The sequence below is a fragment of the Nematolebias whitei genome, chromosome 16 (assembly GCF_014905685.2).
Source record: "Nematolebias whitei isolate Nwh7 chromosome 16, NemWhi1, whole genome shotgun sequence".
Taxonomy (NCBI): Eukaryota; Metazoa; Chordata; class Actinopteri; order Cyprinodontiformes; family Rivulidae; genus Nematolebias; species Nematolebias whitei.
Window position 1 is genome coordinate 28,801,995 of NC_056513.1, and position 20,891 is coordinate 28,822,885.

The 20,891-nt window shown below is 38.3% G+C and overlaps 1 protein-coding gene across 1 annotated transcript in view; it reads right to left on the minus strand.

Moving 5' to 3' along the window:
• arhgap10 (Rho GTPase activating protein 10) overlaps positions 1-20,891 on the minus strand; it is a 102,769-nt gene that overhangs the window by 19,805 nt on the left and 62,073 nt on the right. The window contains exons 11-14 of the mRNA XM_037689846.1: positions 20,134-20,239; positions 15,437-15,596; positions 11,128-11,269; positions 5,086-5,245 (exon numbers count right to left, since the gene is read on the minus strand). Coding sequence (XP_037545774.1) covers positions 5,086-5,245; positions 11,128-11,269; positions 15,437-15,596; positions 20,134-20,239 — 568 coding nt within the window. The remainder of the gene's footprint in view (positions 1-5,085; positions 5,246-11,127; positions 11,270-15,436; positions 15,597-20,133; positions 20,240-20,891) is intronic.

Consider the following 20,891-nt stretch of genomic DNA (forward strand, 5'->3'; position numbering starts at 1 on the left):
ATATATATATATATAGATATAGATATATATAGAGATATAGATATATCTATATATAGATATATCTACATATATATCTACATATATAGATATAGATATAGATAGATAACAGCACATTTTATGTCCGTGAGGTATTTTGAGGGAATGGCCCATGTCCGATATTTAACCTTATCACTAATATCAGCCGGTACCGATACCATGCTGATAATATTGTGCATCCCTAATAACAGATGAACAATAATGTTAATAACTGACAACTTTTTTTTTTTTTTAAGGATGCTGAGATGAAATTAAGGAGAGCCTTAAGGAAAAAGGTTATTAAATTGTTATTAGAATAACTATAGTCAAAGCAAAACAAATCAAAGGGTCACATCTGGGTAAGCAGTAGTGTAAATGGATTCATTCTAAAATTGCTTTCAAAATTACTGGAAAGTGAAAATAAAGTAAATTGTCTCAAAGGGGAAAAAAGTTTTAAATGGCTTTTTTGTGTGCCTATCACAGGAATAGCTAAGCTTTTCCTGTAATTATAACAAAAAATACTAGTGTATCCAAGGTAAAGATTATCCAAATTATGATATTATTTATCACAATTTTCCACAAATATTGCTTTTTTTAACAGGTGTGTCTGAAAGAAGCTTTACATAATATACCTTCAAAATTAAACAATAACACAGAAGGAAAGTCCAGCTTCATCATGTAAACATAAGGGTTATCTCACACCATCAGGTTAATAGAAACAGGAATTCATCTACACAAGTAAACGGCTGTTTCTCATTACTGCAGGAATTTCTCTCTCAAGTGTCAAAGTCTCGTTGATCCTGTGAAGGATCTGACTTGAGGATGAGAGGAGCTATCTTCTTTATACTAAAGGAAGATGGGCAGTGGTTGGATTTAGACCCTGATTCTTGTGGAAAGTAGGATCAAACCTATAGCCAAGCTGCCAGTTTGGGTGGGCAGGAAATCAGCTCAATACAATTTTATGAGCCACAGCTGTTTCCTATTAGAGACTTGGAGAGCTAGAGGTAAGAAAGTATACAAGAGAAAAAAAAGGTCAGAATAGGTAATAATGAAGAACTTGGGGGAACATAGATACCTGGAAAAGATGTGGCTTAATTAACTGAATATGAGGAGGAGAAATGAGGAGAATCACTGAAAATCACAGAGGAGATAAATCATGTCACTGTTTACGCAAACCTTTTCGGGGATATTGCAAGTCAGGGTGCATTTGTGTATGACCGTGCAGATTTAGCAGAAAACTGACAAAACTATACTTTTGTCCAGGTGCATATTTGGAACACAGCCGAGTACAGATATAACATGTCAGAAACTGGCTGGAAGTAATTTAACAATCGCGATTTCTGCTCCTTTTGGCTCGGACTGGAGCCGAATCCCTGGGTTCAAAGCCAGAGAGGTGCTGCATTAACAGGTCTCTACCATCTCACATGCACAGATTTATGAGTGACCAAAGCCAGGACGACACCCTGTGACATATGGCGCACGTCTTCATAAAGGGACAGAGGCTGCCGCTATAAGGGTAAACAAGATGAATTTTGCTCCAATGTCAATACGATTTACACGGCCAACGCACGGCCACCTGTCTTCCAAACAAATAAGCGCTGAGATTTACGACCTCCTCCTGGTCACTTCTTCTGTCCTCCAACGTGACACCACATATGTGGGAGCAACAATATATGGGAGTGAAGTTGAATTTTGTTTATCAGGCAGTGTAACAAGACATGACATGTTATCGGTGAACCTACATAGACAGAAACAAAGATGCCATGAAGTCTGGGTTGGGGCCTTGACCCAGCACATCCTCTCTGACTGAGCGTATGAGTGACAAGTGAGCGCTGTTACACACAAGAGATAAGAACAGCATGAAAGCTTTGTGAAAATTTGTGAAGGGGGCTTCTTTTTGGAATCCGATGCCGTTTGGCTGATCCACATTCTGCGTCTCTTGAACAAACCCAGGTTTTTGCTAGTTTTTAAAATGAAAGACCAAGTCTTTTCATGTTATTTACCCACAGCAGGAACACAACAAATACCCTGGAAACAGTAGGTTACACAATGTATAACGTCCTGTCTGTTTATTTCTATAGGTTCAAATGCCTACACATAAATGGTAAATGGACTGTACTTATATAGCTCCTTTCTATCTTATCAAGATACTCAAAGCGCTTTACACTACAATCTGTGCCCTCATTTACCCATTCATACATCACTCTACTAGATCTATACAAAGACTAATCAGAGCTTTACACATTCATACACCGATGGGACACACAGGCAATGAGGGGTTCAGTGTCTTGCCCAGGGACACTTCGGCATGTGACTGCTGGTGGAATTGAACCCCCATCTCTTGCACTGGAAGACAACTGCTCTAACCACTCAGCCACATCAGCTCCATAAGCAGACATGCATCAACAAAGGTCGTACAGCAAAGGAATCATCCTGTCCCATCAAGCCCTGAGGGGAGTTTATTTTAATTTCATAACATTTTTCCAAGCAAACGGAGAAGAAGAATGAGGTGGTGAATAGACGGTCTATCTCAAGGTGAATTTGTAGACATGACACAGCAGTGAGTCTAACATCTGCAGCGTAACACAATAATTCATCTGTCACATCAGCATTCAAAGCAAGTTGTTGGAAACAAAAAAAGACTCAAGGACTTTGAGGGACAGACGATAGAGGAGAGACTAGAGAGACGCATGCCAAACATTTGCCCAATAAAAGATTTGTTTTATGGCAAGTGGAGAACTACAAATGATTTATGAACTAATTTTATTCTAAAGCTGAGTTTGTCCACTGAAGTATGATTAGATTTGCTTAACAAAAATGTGTTTTATCAGAGTGGCAAAGAGGTAACTGTTATGGCAAACAGAAAAGTTCAACAGATGATTTTGATGAATGAAGTCAGATGTGTTCAGTATTTCCTGTTTAAAAATCCACAGGGAAGTTATTTTATCTGGCACAAGTACCTTTTTTCAGGTTTATCTTGAAATTTATGTTTACCATTAATTATATTCAGCTTCAATAATGAACAAAAATTTTAAGTCAAGCAAGTCTCCATCACTTTGTCAGGCCAGAAACAATAAAAGCATAATTTCTAACAGTTTTGACATGATCTTAGGCAAAACTGTTACCATTATATTAATAATGTAAGTTAATGTAAGTCATGTAATGTTTATTATTTCAGAATATTAAAGAAAAACAATGTTTGTCACTTGACCCCACCCCCACCAAAAAAATTAATAAAAAATCCCTTAAAAAATGACAAATTACAAATCTCATTGTACCGTGGTTCTACTCGGTAACACTACTAGGACTATAAAACTTACTTTTAATTTTAGTGCATCTTTCAATATCACTCTAAAATAAAACTAAATAGATGGAAACATTTTAATTTTAGTTAATTTTAGTCTTTAGATTCACCAGACTAAATTTTGATACAATAATCTGGAAATGGCATCTTATTCTTATAGTCTCTGCACCAGGATGCAAAGGCCACTGAATTATAACACTTAATGGTTTTGATAAGAAATTTATTTGTAAAAATACTATAAAACAGAGCTATTCAACTAAACTGCTCAAGCCAGAAGCTCAGGGGCTGGACATCCAGTGATTAAAAGTCATTATGTAAATAAACCAAGTATTACAACGACCTGTTACCTTTTAAATTTGTTTGATTTATTGCACTGAATCATAAATACAATAAACAGAACCCAAAACCCAGACCACCCCCCCCCACCCCCCCCCCTAAAAAAAAAAAATAAAAATCCCCCATTGCTGGTCTGGACTTAAGTCACCCGTGGGCCGTCAGTTGTATAGCCCTGATATAAAGTGACTAGGTTAACCCGAAAAACACCTTATTGTTATTAATATGCCAAAACTATTTTAAACATTTTACCAAGAGGTTTAAAATCTACTGACTAAATGTGTTTAAAGTCCTAAAATGTCTAAATGTTAAAAAGAGTAAACAAACAAAAAACACTTGACATTTCTGGTTTGTTACTTTATGTTTGAGAGTCCATCAAGTTGGGCTGTGTGTTCTTATATTTTCTCACATTTATATTTACAGTTTTTTTTTGTTTTTTTTTAAATATTGAAAATCACACCATACTATTCTTATATTTTTTTATTCTGTACATTTAATCTATAAATTTGTTCTTGCATGCAGTTTTACATGTAGTTACTCCATAAATTAAAGCACAGATGATATTTGTGATAAGTTTATAGACACAAGGTTGCATCTTTAAAATTTGTGACCGTTGGTTAATATGTGGTCTTAACAGGAAGCATGCCAGTCTCACTGATCTGTTTGATAACAACAAAAAATCAAAATCAATCAAAATTCTGTTGTATAAAACATAAACACCCAAACTTTCTATTAGTATAATAACTATTTTACTTATTATTATTATTATTATATTATAATAATAAAGCTTTATTCTTTCAACAGTAATGTAAAAGCAATTAAAAAATTTACTTAATTATATATTGTTTAGAGTGTCACAGTGTGTCAGCTAGTAGAGCTGCTGCCTCTCAACGAGAAGGTTGTTGGTTCAAATCCTGACCGGGGAACTTTCTGGGTGGAGTTTGCATGTTCTCTCCGTGTATGAGTGGGTTTTCTACAGGTACTCTAGTTTCCTCCCACAGACCAAAAACACAAATGTTACACTGATTGGTAACTCTAAATTGTCCCTAGATGTGAGTGAGAGAGTGAATGGTTGTTTGTCTCTATGTGTCCCTGTGATGGTCTGGAGACCTGTCCAGGGTGTCCCCCACCTCTCGTACACTGACAGCTGGATATGGGCACCACTGACCTCCACGACCCAAAAAGAAAGAAGCGGGTAAAAGATAATGGATGGATGGATGAATATATTCTTTAATTATTTTATAGACGTGGACATATGCATTTTCTGGCCTCATCAAAAAGTCTACTACTAACAAACATCAATTTTAGTGATCACAGTCATAAAATAATTTTGTGTTTTAGTCTACGTCATAATTTAAGACTGTTTCCTAGACTGTTTCACTGTTTTCTACTCTTAAAATTGTTTCACAATAAAAGCATGTAGAAGCACTCACCGGGAGTTGCTGCCTGAGCTGAAGCTGGCGGTAAGCGTGGTGAGGTCATCCTTCTCTGCAGGCAGCTCTGAGGCTGAGGCTGACGATGACTGCGATGAAACCGACTCGTTGCTGCCCATTGACGTCTCATCTGCCATTAGGTTAGAGCCATCTACTATTGCTGACACACAACGAAGGAGAAGATTTATAATTTACATAATTTTATAAGCTCCCTGATGATAGCTTGCCTGATAAAATGTTCATCAACATAGGGCATCATTGGAGACCTTATTAATACAAGTATCAGTTAAAGCAAGCGATACTTACAAATTAGTTTGTACTGTTCCTGATAATACAGACAAAGGCTAAGAGACACTTGGGAGATCCAGCTTCTTGTATTTAAGCTTATTGTTTAGTAAATAGACACATAAAGGCTAAAAAATGTAATGTCTGTTAAAAAAAATGTAATGATAACACAATGTCTATCAAATACAAAGACATCAAAATACTGACATCATAATATTGCATTTTATTCAATTCAATTCAATTCAAAAATACTTTATTAATTCCAAAGGGAAATTAATTGTTGTTGTAACTCATGATCTGATTTCATTAAGAGTTTTTATAGATGCTGATGGCTGTGGGCAGGAGGGATCTTTTGTAGTGGTCTGTCCCACAATGGATCCGAAGAAACTGGCTACAGATGCCCATCTGTCCACCCAGACCCAGCAGACCTCTCGGTCCGCTTGGGCAGCAGGACTGCCTGAATGCAGGGCAGAACTCCTCCCCGAGCGATGGCCATTTCTCGCAGCAGCCTGCTGAGCCCCTCGTCGCCGTGGACTTAACTGCAGGTGCCAGGGGAGGATCTCAAACCTCCCGTTGTCACGAGCCGTGTTTCCCGCTACTTCCAAGATCTCGGCACTCAGGCACTCCAGCACCGCCTCCAGGTAGACAGGAATGCATCCACGGCACCTCCTTTTCAACTCATTTGAGATTTAGGGCTGTAGTTGAGGTATTTTTTTGAGCTTTTGAGATGTTAATTCGCTGCTCCCGGTTGTAAAATACCACCTTGTTATTATGGTTACACATCAAAACAAATGTCCAATAGTAGAAAAGTTTTCAGTAAAATCCTTCCATCTGATACTAGAGGAAGTAATCATCCAAAAAAAGCCATTTACATCCAGAAAGAAAAAGAGATTAAAGTTTTCCAAAACAACATCTCAGAATGAATGTTAGAGAGCTACTCCAACATGCAGCCACCTTGAGCGGCACAATTCTATTATTCACTCTGAACGGAGTTAGCATGTAGCCTAATTATTAACAAATGTAATATTAACATTTTTTACATTAACTGTTCGTAAAACTATAATATCACAGGCTTTATAAACAAAGTAATTTGTTAACTAAACTTTATCACATCACTTTTTTATCTTAATGGAAAGATACCAGGAACTCTAAAGGTCTGGCACATTGTCATTATGTTCAGCCTTTAATTTAAGTGATAAGTTCAGCAAGGAGGAACCAGCGTGTTCCCTACCATTATACAAAAAGGGTGCACCCCCCTTCCATAAAGATCATTAATATACATCTGTGCATTATCACACGTGACCAATTATGTGCAGCGGGGGAGTCACCAAAGTTAAAACATCATCTCCCCCTCCTCCCGGGGCGTTTGTATCTGAAGTTTAACTTTTGTATCTGTAACGTTAAAACAAATGGAGCAACATCATTAGCATACAGTCAAGTCTTAAATGGAGGGGAGTGGTGGCGCAGAGGTTAGAGAAGGTGGGCCTGTGATCGGATGGTTGCCAGTTCAACTCCCCAGACCGACAACATTAAAAAAATATGGGTGGAAAAGGTAAAACACCCACACCTGCCTCTACCCTCATTTGTCCCACTTTGGGCCCCTGAGAAAGGTCCTTAGCCCCCTCTTGAAAACGAGTCCGCGTGACTCAATGAGACTTCCTGTATAAATAAAGGTTAAATAAAAAGAACTAAATAAAGTCTGACTTGCATGCATGACCAAACTCCTGCTAGCAGAGAGGCAGCAGGAGCTCTGGTAAACTCGCCCTTTTTGCACCTTACGTCTTGAAATCAAACTATACTACATTTACTACAATAAAAGAGGTTTATTTGTATAAATTATATATTTATATATACTTGTTTATTTGCCTAGAATTAATGCAAAAGTATGTCTCTGTTTAAATTTTAGGTAAGCAAGCCAAGTGATCTGCTCTCCTGATGAATTACAATGGGACCGTTATATAGCATCCCATTTTTATTAAATTCAAGAGGAAACACAAGTGCACAAGGGCACATAAAGGTCAAAGATGTAAACCTGTTTACACGTTATTACAGAGAGGAGGTAACAGCATTCAGTGTGTCATGCTTAGACAGTTAAGAGTCGCAGTAGTAACCACAGAACCAACAAAATGAATGAGTTAAAGCTCAGCGAGGTTGAGAGAAATGCACCATGTTGCCAGTTTGTTTAGCACACCAAGTTAAGACAACCACAGACAGAGTTAACTGTGAACATTGGAAATACTTTATATATCTTAAACTGAATAGTCTCCTAAGTTTCATCATGAACAAGATAAAATGAACAGTTTATGTTGACCTTAAAAAAATCGTCCGACAAAGTTATGTCAGGTCTTTGGACAGTTTCTTTTTGTTGGATTTTTCTACCTGGATTATTGAGCATGAATCAGGATCATTAAAAAACTTGTTTATTTCTGAAACATAAAGTCATTTTAGCATTAAAAATTAGTAAAGTGCTTTTTAAAATTATTTTTAAGACTGAAAAGACATTTTCTGTGATTGATAGAATAAAACGTTAATGCTGTCTGATGCAGACTGTGTTAAGTGAAGGTAGCAGCCAAATACTGGACTGCTGAGTCCTACTGCTGACTACTACCTTCTAGGGTTGAACTGACCAGTCGACTAGTCAATTCCAGGACTTCTCGCAAGTTTTTAAATTTCACGTCGACTAGCCGCAGTCACGTGATGAGCGCCGGGCACTGGCGACAAAATGGATTCTTCCAAGCAGATGGAAGGTCAGTCGCAGGTCAAGTCTTGCCAAACAGGTAGAAATTCATCAACAGTGTGGAAGTATTTCACTAAAGATGGCTCTTCTGGTTCAACCACCTGCTCCGCTGTTTTTAGTTTTGTTTTTTAGGTGCCACACATTTCTTTGACTTTTGCAGCTTAATAAGAGTTTTCCTGTTGCTTATTTGCAGTATGATAAATGGTAGGAGCATAAATATACGCTCCCAATGTTCTGTTGCTCTTTTTTTTATTGTAAATAATAAATGACTTTTTTTGTGAATATGATATAGCGTCTTGAGTTCCTATGACGTCACAGCCACTAGTCGACGTTGACGCGACTTTTATCATATTGAAGTCGACTTTTAAAAATATGTAGTCGTGCAACCCCTACTACCTCCTATTTATGGAAAAACTAATCTTAGTAATAAACATATCAAAAACATGTAAAGTAATGGAAATGTTTATATTTCTAACATTTTATTGTTCAATGTTAGCCTAATGGAATCAACACTACATGAACTGTAAGTATTAGTTAAATTAAACAAATTAACTTAATTGATAAGTATTTAGGGCAGCACAGTTGGTAGAGCTGTTGCCTCTCAGCGAGCAAGTCGCCCTGGTTCAAATCCTGGCTGGAGTTTGCACGTTCTATGCACCGATCCAATATTAATATTGGTATCAGTACAGATATCGGGAAAAATTTCTGGATCGGTTTTCGGTAGAGATGCACCAATCTGATATTAGTATCGGTATTGGTGCAGGTATAGAAAATTTCTTGATTGGGTATCGTGACAATATCACTGATCCTTAAGAACAGGAGCTGATTACTGTTTATTTTAAATATCTGCCAACCAAGCTAGTGAAACTATTGTTTTTTCCTCTTCTTTCAGCTCCTTTAGTATTTATTTTACATTATATTTAGAATTCCTGAACATTTGAAAGGTTTGTTGAGGTTTATTTTTCATGTTTAACCTAAGTTGTCAACCTATTGTTTTTGTCAGTTTCAGTATCTTTACTACTATTTATTTTACATTGGATGTTAGACTCATAATTGCACTGACTGAACAAATTAAAGTTGTTTTGTTTTTACATGTTTGACCAAGCTTGTTAAGATACTGGTGTGTTTAAATGTGCTGCACTGGTGCAGTTTTCAATAAATTTGTAATTCAGCACATTTATGTCATTTAAAAAACAAATATTTTCAGTTAATTAGATCAGTTTTTAAAGTATCTGATCGGTATCGAGTCGAAATATTCCGATACCAAACCTCACAGGTGTTGGCATTGGTATCGGAAGTGAAACAAGTGGATCGGTGCATCCCTATTTTCCATGCATCCATGGGTTTTCTCTGGGTACTCTGGTTTCCTCCCACAGACCAAAAACGTATGTTAGACTGATTGGTAACTCTAAATTGTCTCTAGGTGTGAGTGAGAGAGTGAATGGTTGTTTGTCTCTTTTTTTTCCATGTGTCCCTGTGATGGACTGGAGACCTGTCCAGGGTGAACCCCATCTCTTGCGCAGTGATGGCAGACATAAGCACCAGTGACCCCCGCGACCCAAAAAGAAAGAAGCGGGTAAAAGATAATGGATGGATAAAAACTAAGGAATAAAGGAAGAAGAAATTTGCATTTAATAAAGCAAACAGGCAATAACCTCCTACATCTAATACACTGCTGTTAATGTGTTCCAACTGGCAACAAGTCTTGGCCCTAACTGATGCAGTGAGCAGCTTTCATGAATTAAATGATTATATATGATGGTTGTTCATGAAACATCTCATATTAGATGACAATACCAGGAACAACTGGGCTCAAAATATAAATGAATGGTTATCCAGCAGGGCAGCACGGTGGCGCAACTGGTAGAGCTGCTGCCTCTCAGCGAGCAGGTCCCTGGTTCAAACCCCGGTCCAGGGGCCCTTCTGGGTGGAGTTTGCATGTTCTCTCCGTGCATGCGTGGGTTTTCTCCGGGTACTCCGGTTTCCTCCCACAGTCCAAAAACATGCATGTTAGGCTGATTGGTAACTCTAAATTGTCCCTAGGTGTGAGTGAGAGAGTGAATGGTTGTTTATCTCGTTTGTCTCTATGTGGCCCTGTGATGGACTTGCGACCCGTCCAGGGTGTACCCCGCCCCTCGCACAGTGATTGCTGGACATGAGCACCAGCGACCCCCGTGACCCAAAATGGAATAAGCGGGTAAAGAAAATGGATGGATGGATGGATGGTTATCCAGCATTAGACATTACTTTAACACACAACCGTCACAGAGTCCAGACTTGAATCTCACTTAGAATCTGTTTAGACATGCGTAAGAAAACTTTACTTGACAGTCTAAATCTACAAGGTCTAAGTGAATGATGTTAGTAAAATTTAAAAAAGCCCTGAACAGAAAAAAAACTGTTGTCATACTATAAGTTTTCCAAACAATGCCACTACCAAAATGTGTTAAAGCGAAAATTTCATGCCACTTTTATGTTGGACTATTTTTTAAGTCAAATAAACCAAAAGAATTATCAAACTCAACTCAAGAACAAAGCTAAAACACTTATAAACAACTAAAAATATATGCTCACTAAATAGAGTTTGTGTGTCCAAGTTTCATTAATGCCCCCTGATGACAAATGGGCTGGAGAAGAGTGAGAACTCGGCATCGTGAAGGCGCTGCAGAATACTTTTCTTAACTAAAGTATGAAAACAACTCATCCAAACTCTCACACTCAACACAGCACTTCTTTGGGACCCTGGTATTACATTTGCCAAGTGTGAAGCAGAATGGATGAACGGCTGTCTGGAAAAGCAAGGGAAACGCACACGCCGATACCAACACACACAAGCAGAGTCCAGTTCTGTTCATTTGTATGCAGCATTGACATTAAAGCACATTACTCATGTGTTGCTTCCGGTTTCACATGGCCTCTATAAATGATAAATATGTGTTGATCGCTCCAATGCTTTTCAGAACTATTCTGAAAAAATCAGGAAATGTGAAAAGACAAGTGCAGATTTGCAAACCTCTTACCATTCTGAATGTCAAGGACTTGTGGATTGTAGACTGCTAGGGGCCGGTTCTGGCGACTCTGTTTTTTGGACTGCCTCGTGGGGGCAGAAAACACTGGTCCGACAGGTGAAAGAGGGCTCAGGTCAGGAGCGTCTGTAAAAATCTAAATGAACATACGCAGGGATTAAAGCAAGCAAAAACCTTTGGACTGATTTTCTTTTCTACAGCTAGAGTTTAGGTGTAGATCAGCAACCCCCCTCCTCCAAATGCCACACACTTAAGACCTTATTTCTGCACATTGGTCATTTCCCAAATGTTTTTGTATAAAAGGAGTATACTGTGCACGGTTAAGATCCTTGAGACCAATGACATTTTGAAGGAAGAGGGAAACAACTTTCAGTGTCTTCAGTTGGGAGACTGTCAGGAGACTTTAAAAAATACAGCACAGAAAGTCCTTTGCACAGTATAAAACAAGTTAAAATTGCTTCTTTTTTTTTTTTTTTTTACAGACTCTTAAGATTTCTCCCTTAAAGACTATTTAACTCAAAGGGATTATATTCAGAGAATTCCAGCTCATCTAGTCCTTTAGTATGTATTTTTCATATTTAATGAATTATATTGATCACAGTACAGTTACCTCTCTGTCTGGTTCTATGTAAACATAATGCAGTGTTGTTTTTTTAAATTTTGTAGATATTTATGATAAACTGCAAACACCTGAAACTTACAATCTTACAAAGAGAACCTTGTGAGGTTTTTTGGGGAAAAAAAAATACAGAAAACATTTACAAGACCTTTGTGAGACCAGCTATGTTGTATGGTCTGGAGACAGTGGCATTGACAAAAAGACAAGAGAAAGAACTGGAAGTGGCAGAAATGAAGATGTTGAGGTTCTCTTTAGGAGTGACAAGGATGAATAAGTTTAAGAATGAGATCATCGAGGTCTAACACAAGTTGAACAACTGGGAGATAAAGTTAGAGAGACCAGACTTAGTTGGTTTGGACATGTCCAGAGGAGGGACAGTGGGTATACTGGTAGAAGGATGTTAGAAATGCAGCTGCCAGGAAAAAGACAAAGAGGAGATAAATGGATGCAGATAGAGAGGACATGGAGGTAGTTGGAGTGAAGACAGAGGATGCAGAGGACAGAGTGAGATGGAGGAGGATGACTCACTGTGGCGACCTCTGAAGAAGGAAAAGCCGAAAGAAGAAGAAGAAGGACAAGAACAACAAAAAAAGAACAAAAAAAGGAACAAGAAGGACAAGAAGAAGAACAAAAAAAGAAGAACAAAAAGGGGAACAAGAAGAAGAAGATGAACAAGAAGATGACAAAGAACAAAAAACAAAAAGAAGAAAAACATTTTTGATTTTTAACAAAACTTTATTTACACAATAAATTAACACAACAGTGTTAAAAAAAAAAGGTGATTAGGACCATCCTGATGCATGCTCAATAATCCAGGTAGAAAAATCCAAAAAAGTTCAATCTGGTCCTCTGAATGTCCAGAGGACCAGATTGAACTTTTTTGGGTGATTAGGACCAGCTTAAAATAAAATATGTACATGAGGAGCTTGTTGCAGACATGAAGAAGAGCAACAACAACAGCCACAATAAAAACAACAACAACACTGCTCCGAGTGTAGTTGGGATTTCTGTGATCCCGACCGCCTGTGAGTGCTTTGAGACAAAGAAGGGTCACAGCTGAGCCATTGCTGGATCAGGACAGGAACTATAGAACAACTGGTTTTCACCTGCAGTCTCTCTGAGTTGGAAACGCTGCTCACACCCGGGCTCACTGTACATCAGAAAGCACGACCCGTCCTGCTCTGTTCTGATTGGGTAAAACTAGATTGTGGTTCTCTACTTGTTGAAAAATGTGTCCGTTTAATCCTGCACCATAATTAGATTGGATTTATTTAATACAACCACAACAAAACACGTCTCCCCCACAATCTAAGTTTTACAGATGACTGGAATCCATCCTGGCCACGTTCAAAATGACGAGAGTCCAAAGTTGGAACAAAGAATTTTAATCCGAGCATATGAGTGAGTTTCCAACGCAACACAACATGAAGTGCAGTAACTCCAAGAGCAGCAGTGCACGCAAGTTTTAAAACTGACAGTATTTATGCAGTGGTGGACAAAAAAAGGATTTGCTGCTATAGTTCATCCTCATCAGGAAGGCTGTGCACCACACTGGTTGTGCCCTTAAAAGTGCCTTTAAGAAGGTTACATTGGTGCTTCACTCTCAAATATACAAATAAATACAAGTGGTTTCATACAAATCCCACCAAGTCAAAAGACCTTGGTTAAGGTTCAAATGACTGCCCCCTCAGATAATTTGACCCACTCGGTCAAAAAGTGAAAAGTAAAAAAAAAAAACAGTTTGAACTTCAGACCTGGCCAAGTGGTGCAGCCCGTTTACACCGGACCATGTTTACATACACACATTAGATGTGGAGTTGAAAGAGAATAGACTACAGAAGAGAGGAAGTCTCAGCAGAGCCACAGAAAGGATCACAGACAAGGAGAGGAGGGAGGCTGGGGGGTGGGGAGGGGGTAGAGAAACTTAAGAGTGTGGAGAAACGCAGAGGAGGGGAGGGCATGAGAGAGAAAAGTTTGGAGAAGAGAAGCAGATAGAAAAAGTGAGAAATCTGATATGGCTGAGAGTTTCTGCTGCTTCGCTCTGCACATGGAGGTGAATGTAAAACAGAGCGTACTGTTGGTATCTGGGGGCTTCAACAGTCTGGGGTGGGACTCAGCTGTGAAGAAAGTTAATGCCTGTCTGTTTGTCTGCTCAGCTCTCCCCTGCTCTAACATGCTGTACTATCTAAAATGCTCTCGCTGCAGTCGAACACTACATTTTTTATCACCAGGCCAGTCCAGGTAGTTTCACAGGCGAGCACTATACACCCTGCCGGTTTTCATCCGGTCTGTGTATTTTCTCTCACCCAATTTTGGATTTGTAAGCCTGGGTGAAGATATTACTGACAACTTCTTTAATTTAATAAGGCTATTAAAAAGAATACACCTAAAGGTTCTCGTCTCATCTCTCATCTAACAGTGCAGAGTGCAGCTCTTCTCAGATTAGAAAACTTATTTCTGACGTTTTTCACCGCTGACAAAAATAATTAACCACTTTTTAGGATTTATACTGTTTAATGAAGACAATATGATCTGGTAAATTACACAAAAACAAACAACTTGTAACTAAAAAAAGGCAATTGAAAAAGACAAAAATAAAATAAAATTTCAAATATAATATATAAAATTACTTGAGGACTGAAGAAACTCCATATATTAAAAAGATGGCTACTGTACAAGCCAGGCATAAGCACTCAGGGCTCCCCCTATTGGTCAAATTGAAAGAAACGTCTGAAGTTAACAACTGCCTAGTTTATATTTAGTCCATAACCTTTATTCTCAGAGCCCTGTCCTGCATATTTTAGTTATGATCTTGTTTTAACAACTCTATTTAAATGAACAGATCATTACCAGACTTTTGCACAACTTGATGACAAGCTGAGGGGGGAACTCAATCATTTGTATCAGCTTTGTTGAATTAGAAAAACGCCCAAAACATGCACGGCAGTGGCTCCTGAGGACCAGGGTTGGAAGTGTCTGCCTTGTATTATCTGTAAAGTATGCTGTCCCAGGAATTTAAGGGAAAAGTCTGATAGGTTTACTTATGCTTGTATTAAAAAAAAACATTCAATATTCACTACCTCTATCTAAAGAAGCACCAAATTCAGATGTCTGAGCTTCTCCTTGCTAATGGGAAACCCCGAGTCATAATCTAGCAGTAAAATACAAAATATAACTGTAAAAAAAACCTGTATAAAACAGCAGAGCCTAAAAACCTATTTTGTTTTGCTTGCATTATTATCATTATGTTTCAGTATCACATAATTATCTGCCGCCCGGGATTGTAAACAAAGACGCAGCTTACTGCTGGTATGTCACCTCAAATTTCTATTTGTACTTTCAGTTTCATCTTGTGTTGCTGCGACACAGTGTCTTCAGTAAATATGGTTAAGGATGGCAGATGGGAACACAACTATAAACAAAATTTGCACTGGCAGAGTGCACTAGATTCAGTCTGTGCAGTTAAAGTAGAACCAGTCAAAACAGACTTTTGGTACAAATCAAACAATGCAATGACAGAAAGCCTATTCATTAAATGTAATGTATATCCTAGGAAATATATATTTTTATAAGCAGACATTTTCACTTCCCTGGAGGTTTTTTTTTCTTGTATTAAAACAATACTTTGTAGAAGTAGAGTAGTTACAGCTCCAAAGAAATAGTAAAACAGCTTCTGGGAGTTACCTTTTCATGGTGCTCAATAAGGATCTCCACCACAATGTTTTGAAACTTGAGATCCATAATGGCAGCGACGGTTTCCTCCTGTGGCCTCATTAACGTGGGGCCGAACACCACGCCTAGGTTTGCCACAGTCATCAGATTCATTTTGCTGTGAGCTGCCACACTAAGGAAAAAAAAATATAATAAAAAAACACTTTAATCAGACTTCATAAAAAATTATATTTTCAGGAAAAAAAAAGGATAAAGCTACAGCACAACAAATACAAAGGCTCATGATCTTGGAAACAAAATGGACTAAAGCAAACCAAAGATGGGACTTATTTGATTTGATGATAAATGACACTATGAACATTTTCGCTCAAATACACATCAAATCAATGCAATTTCCTAAGTGAAACTCTGCATTAGGTTAGTTTATGTAGCGATGCACAGTGTTGGCACTCGAGGAAGTGCTGGCGCAAAAGTTAGAGAAGCGAGCCTGTGATCGGAAGATCGTCGGTTCGAATCATTTACATCAAAATGTGGGTGGGAAAGGGGAATCACTCACATCTGCCTACACCCTCATTTGTTCCACTCTGTGCCCTTGAGCAAGGCCCCCAACCATCTGCTCCCCCAGGCGCCCTAGATGGAAGCCCTTTGTTCTACACGTGAGCTGTGGCAACTCAGTGGTCAGTGATAATAAAAAAAAGGTTTAATCGTGTCATCTGGACCATTTTCTTTAAGCGAGTAATGTTTCGTCCCCCATCCAGAGGACTTCATCAGTCTACAGCCTGCCAACCAGATCTGTCCCATAGGTAGCCTTCACTGCTGTGTTTCAAGCCAACCTCCTGTTGGAATCTCTAAAGCAGGCTTTTAACACGTGCAAAACACACTCATCCAAACCAATCAATCATCATGTACAACAATCAAATGTTTTAGGCCAGATGGCCAACTTGCTACTCACAGCAGTGAAGGCTACCTATGGGACAGATCTGGTTGGCAGGCCGTACACTGAGGAAGTCCTCTGGATGGGGGACAAAACGTTTCTCATTTAAAGAAACTGGTCCAGTTGACACGATTTAACCTTTTTTTTTATTGTTATCTACCTGGATGATGGAGCTTACAACCCTTTTTCGATGGTCAGTGGTTGCGTCAGGAATCGCATCTGGCATAAAACAACTGCCAAATCTTTGTGCGAGTTTGCTCACAGTGGCGACCCCTGAAAACGTCCTCTCATCTCAAGCAGTAGTACTCCAGTAGACTTTAAAAATACGTTGGAATTACATATTTTGCACATTAATGCTCGTAGCCTCCTTCCAAAAATAGATATGCTGAGGAAATGATTGGTGCTGATATTATTGTCATTTCTGAGACTTGGTTAACTAAATCTATTCTGGACAAAGATGTTTCAGTTAAAGGCTTTAATATTTATCGTTCAGATCTTTCAAGAAAGGGAGGTGGTGTGGCAATCTATGCTAGAGCTAGTCTTACAGCACAACTGGTGTTTGAGATCTTAGCACTAGAATAAGTATTGATCTGTCTGGTGGTCAGTCATTATTTGTTGTTGGCTGCTACAGATCTGCCACATCCAAAACCCTATTATCCTTAATACAGCTTTAATCTAACTTACACTTTAAATAAATCATTCTGGTAGGTGATTTTAATTTAAATTAGCTCTCACCACTAGGGTCTGACAAATTTAAAGCATATTGTTTGTCATTCAATTTTAGCCAGGTTATTGATAGCCTCACTCGTCCTAATCCACAATGTCTTGGCAAATCATCCCTTATACGTAGATATATTCATCACAAGCATACCACATAAATACAATGGGTTAGGTGATTTTACAAATGATCTAAGTGATCACTTTGTGTCACTTGGCCAGTGCTGTGACACTAAGTGAATGGGATCGCTCTCATTCAAACCCCTGTTCCATTCTCATCTGGATAAGCCACAATGATAAAATGTGAGTAAGACATAAATATCTGGAAACGTAAATATCTTTGACATCCATTTCAAACCAGGACGTATTTAGCTTGGGAGGAAATCCCAGGGGGCATCCGGTGGGTCTGGACCCCTAATTTTGGAAAAACAAAAATGAACACCCCAATAAATAGTTTGAAAAAACTTTAATTTTAAGAAATATAAAGAAAAGGAAGCACATCCACCATTTATACTGTATAGGCAAAATGATGCATTTATGCCTTTTAAAAATCAAAAACTTTAGTGGATTTTTCAACTGGATTATATATTCTGCTTGTTAACATTGTATTTATTTAGAGCTTTAAATTCTTGTAAAACTGCAACAGATCAGTGACAATTATTAAACAACCACAAAAGCAATTGAACCCAAATTAAATCCATCTTCAACATGATTTGAAACAAGCTTTAGACTGTGGAAAACTAAACATGTGTTTAATGTATTTTGTCAGTGACAATTTCTCAGTATTATTTGCTCTTTAGAGTGCATTAAAATATTTAGTGATCATGGCAGAGTTTTGTTACATGTTTCCATGGCAACATCAAACCATCGCATACATGCTCTGTGGTTGTGATTATTTTTTCCTTTTGAGCTTTATCATTGTGTATGGATGCATGTAAGTTGTTTAGCAACATGTTCTTATAGTTTAAATAGTTTTGCAAAAAAAAAAAAAAAAGAATAATGATAAGCTTTTGGTGAAAGTCACATGACCATGTGACTAGGAAGTGAATCAAAGGGGTTCTCTGCAGACCAGAAGTGGGTGTTCCTAAAGAATAGGTGTTTCTAGGGGGCAAACACTATTGTCCACCTGTTGTACTGCATTCACCCTTAAAAAGCAAGGTATTATGGGTAATTCTCAAAGTCACCTGCTTCAGTTGTAGAAATCTTACAGAAACTGACAATCACTCATCTGCAGTGACTGCAGGTTGAACAAGAACATGTGAAGTTAAAAATAACATCCTTTGTCCCAAAGCAAGTCTAAGTATCATTGTTATTTTGCTCATTTTATTTTTATTTCTTTATGAATTGATTGTAACCATTTTCACATTATTCAACAACCAAAATGGATTTTGTTTTTTAATGTAATGGCTAGGTATTAAAAAACAAACATTTAGCCCTCCCCACTACCCAGTTATGTTGCTCTTATTTTGAAATGTAACTGGAAGTTCTGTGTTAAGAGAGGCAGAAAGAGAAGGTATGGAGACGCTGACAATGTCGAACCAGTTAACACCATAGATATAATATGTCTGTGGTTAACACAATCTGCCAATAATGCCTTGTTGTTTTCTTTTTCATCCAATCAGATGTGGCCCTCGATTAATGCCTTGTTTTTTATCGTCCAATCAGATGTGGCCCTCGATTAACGCCTTGTTTTTTATCGTCCAATCAGATGTGGCCCTCGAGTAACGCCTTCCTTTTGGGTCTGCAGAGATACCTACTTGGAATCAATGGGGACAAAAAATTAGCAAAGGAGCAGGTGGAGAAAGATGTTCACATCTCGTTAGCTTAATTTCTTCAGCTTGTCTACCTTGAGAACACGATAATGGATGTTTAATTTTTATTTCATTTTACAACTGTACATTTGACTGTATCTTAAGCGACATCCTCAAAAAATGCTTTTTAAGAAAACGCCCCATTTACCCCCCCCCCCCCAAAAAAAAAAACAATTAGATGGAATTTCCACCTTTGCTCTTCAGTAGATTTTTCATTAATTCAACCTTTATTTAGACAGGTTAATTAATCCCACTGAGCCTCGAGGACTCATTTACAAGAGAGACCTGAATGATGGTACTTTAGGTGTCAAAAAGTGGATGAAACCTTTATTTCAACTTATCTGAACATGTAAAGGGATTTCACAACTTAAAATAGGATGGTATGTGTCACAGCAGCAGAGACTATTTAAATTACTTCAAACGATACGTTTGAAGACAAAAACGTTAGTGATAATTCGTGCTTATAGCATCTATGAAACCATCTGAGATAGGAGTGTGAAATTCTGGCTTTGCTTCCTTCCCCTGCAGGACATGTACTCACGCCAACTTCAGAAAGAAATATACAAGTCTCCAGTCTGGAGAATTTCACGCTGGATAATCCTAATTCAATTTCAGTAGCACTGCCTTTTTTATTTATTTAGGCTTTTATTTATTTTTTTACCAGGGCTTGATTCTGCAGCAGGTTTTCATTGAAATATGATCCACCAGACTAACTGCCTCAGGGAAGAAGGATTATTTACTTATCTTCAATTTACTCAAATTTAGTTTATGAAAAATAAACTTGCTGAGGTAAAACCTTGTAATGGTAGCTTATATTATTTCTTAAATCTGTCTTCCAATCCAATCTACCAAAGACAGTGATGCATAATTACGGTCTACTGAGTGTTGTATAACATACTCTTAATAGAAATCTTGACTTGAGTGGTTTGTTTTTTTCACCTCTGTGTTAGGCAGCACAAGTGGACGACAACATGTATGATACAGGCACAATAAACTTCCATATACAACTTTGAATATACAAACTTGTCCATGAAAAGACAAAAGAAAAGTGAGTTTTGTCAGCCAGCAGTCACTGGGTAGACTGAGAAGAGATGGAGTGACAGCAGGGAAGGGGGAGTGAAGAGAGTGGGAGTGAGGGAGATGGAGAGAAAAAGCATGTGGAGTGAGAACGAGGAGACAGACACGAAGAGCAGAAAGAGAGAACTGAGAGAGAGGAGGTGGAGATTGGGTGAACTATGACCACTCACTTGGCCAGATGCTTCATAAGTAGCCCGAGGACTTGTCGATTCCTCTCTGGTAGTTTGTGGACCAAACAGTGGACGGCCTGGATGCGAGACTCGGGACTACCGCCCTCTGTTTAAAGGCAGAAAGAGCCGTGCGCTCATATTAATCAACATGGATTTTTGTGTGATTGAAAGATTGCAAGAAGCCGGCACAGATGATGAAATAACATATATACACAGTTGATCTAAGCAGGACACAAACAGAGGGTAAACCCACTGGAAAGTTAGAGGAAAAGGGAACCCTGTATCATTTTAAAAAGCTCTCCAAAATTTGACATAATTATACTATTTAAAAACAGTAAGGCATTTGAAGACATAATAACGAAAGATGTAGAGACCTAAAAATTACAGGACGACATGTTCTTATTCTTATAAATCAAGATCTGCGATGGGGTGAACCTCCTCTGAATTTGTCAGCAGGAACCACTACGCTGGTGATGGGAGCTTTAAATTGCTGTTGAAAATCGTGTGAAAGGTTTGTGTTAAAAACCTCCTAGATAGTCTCCTAAACATTTCCTCACACACAGGCATCTGAACGCCCACACAGACACACAAAATATCATTACTATGGGAACGACAAGGATTTAAGCATAGGAGAAAAAAAAATCTTATGGATGCTGTCATTCTTAAAAAAAATAAATATTCATTACTAATCCATTACCCCCCCCCCCCCCCCCCCCCCCCCCAAACCCACACATTCCAACCACCCTCTAACAAAAACT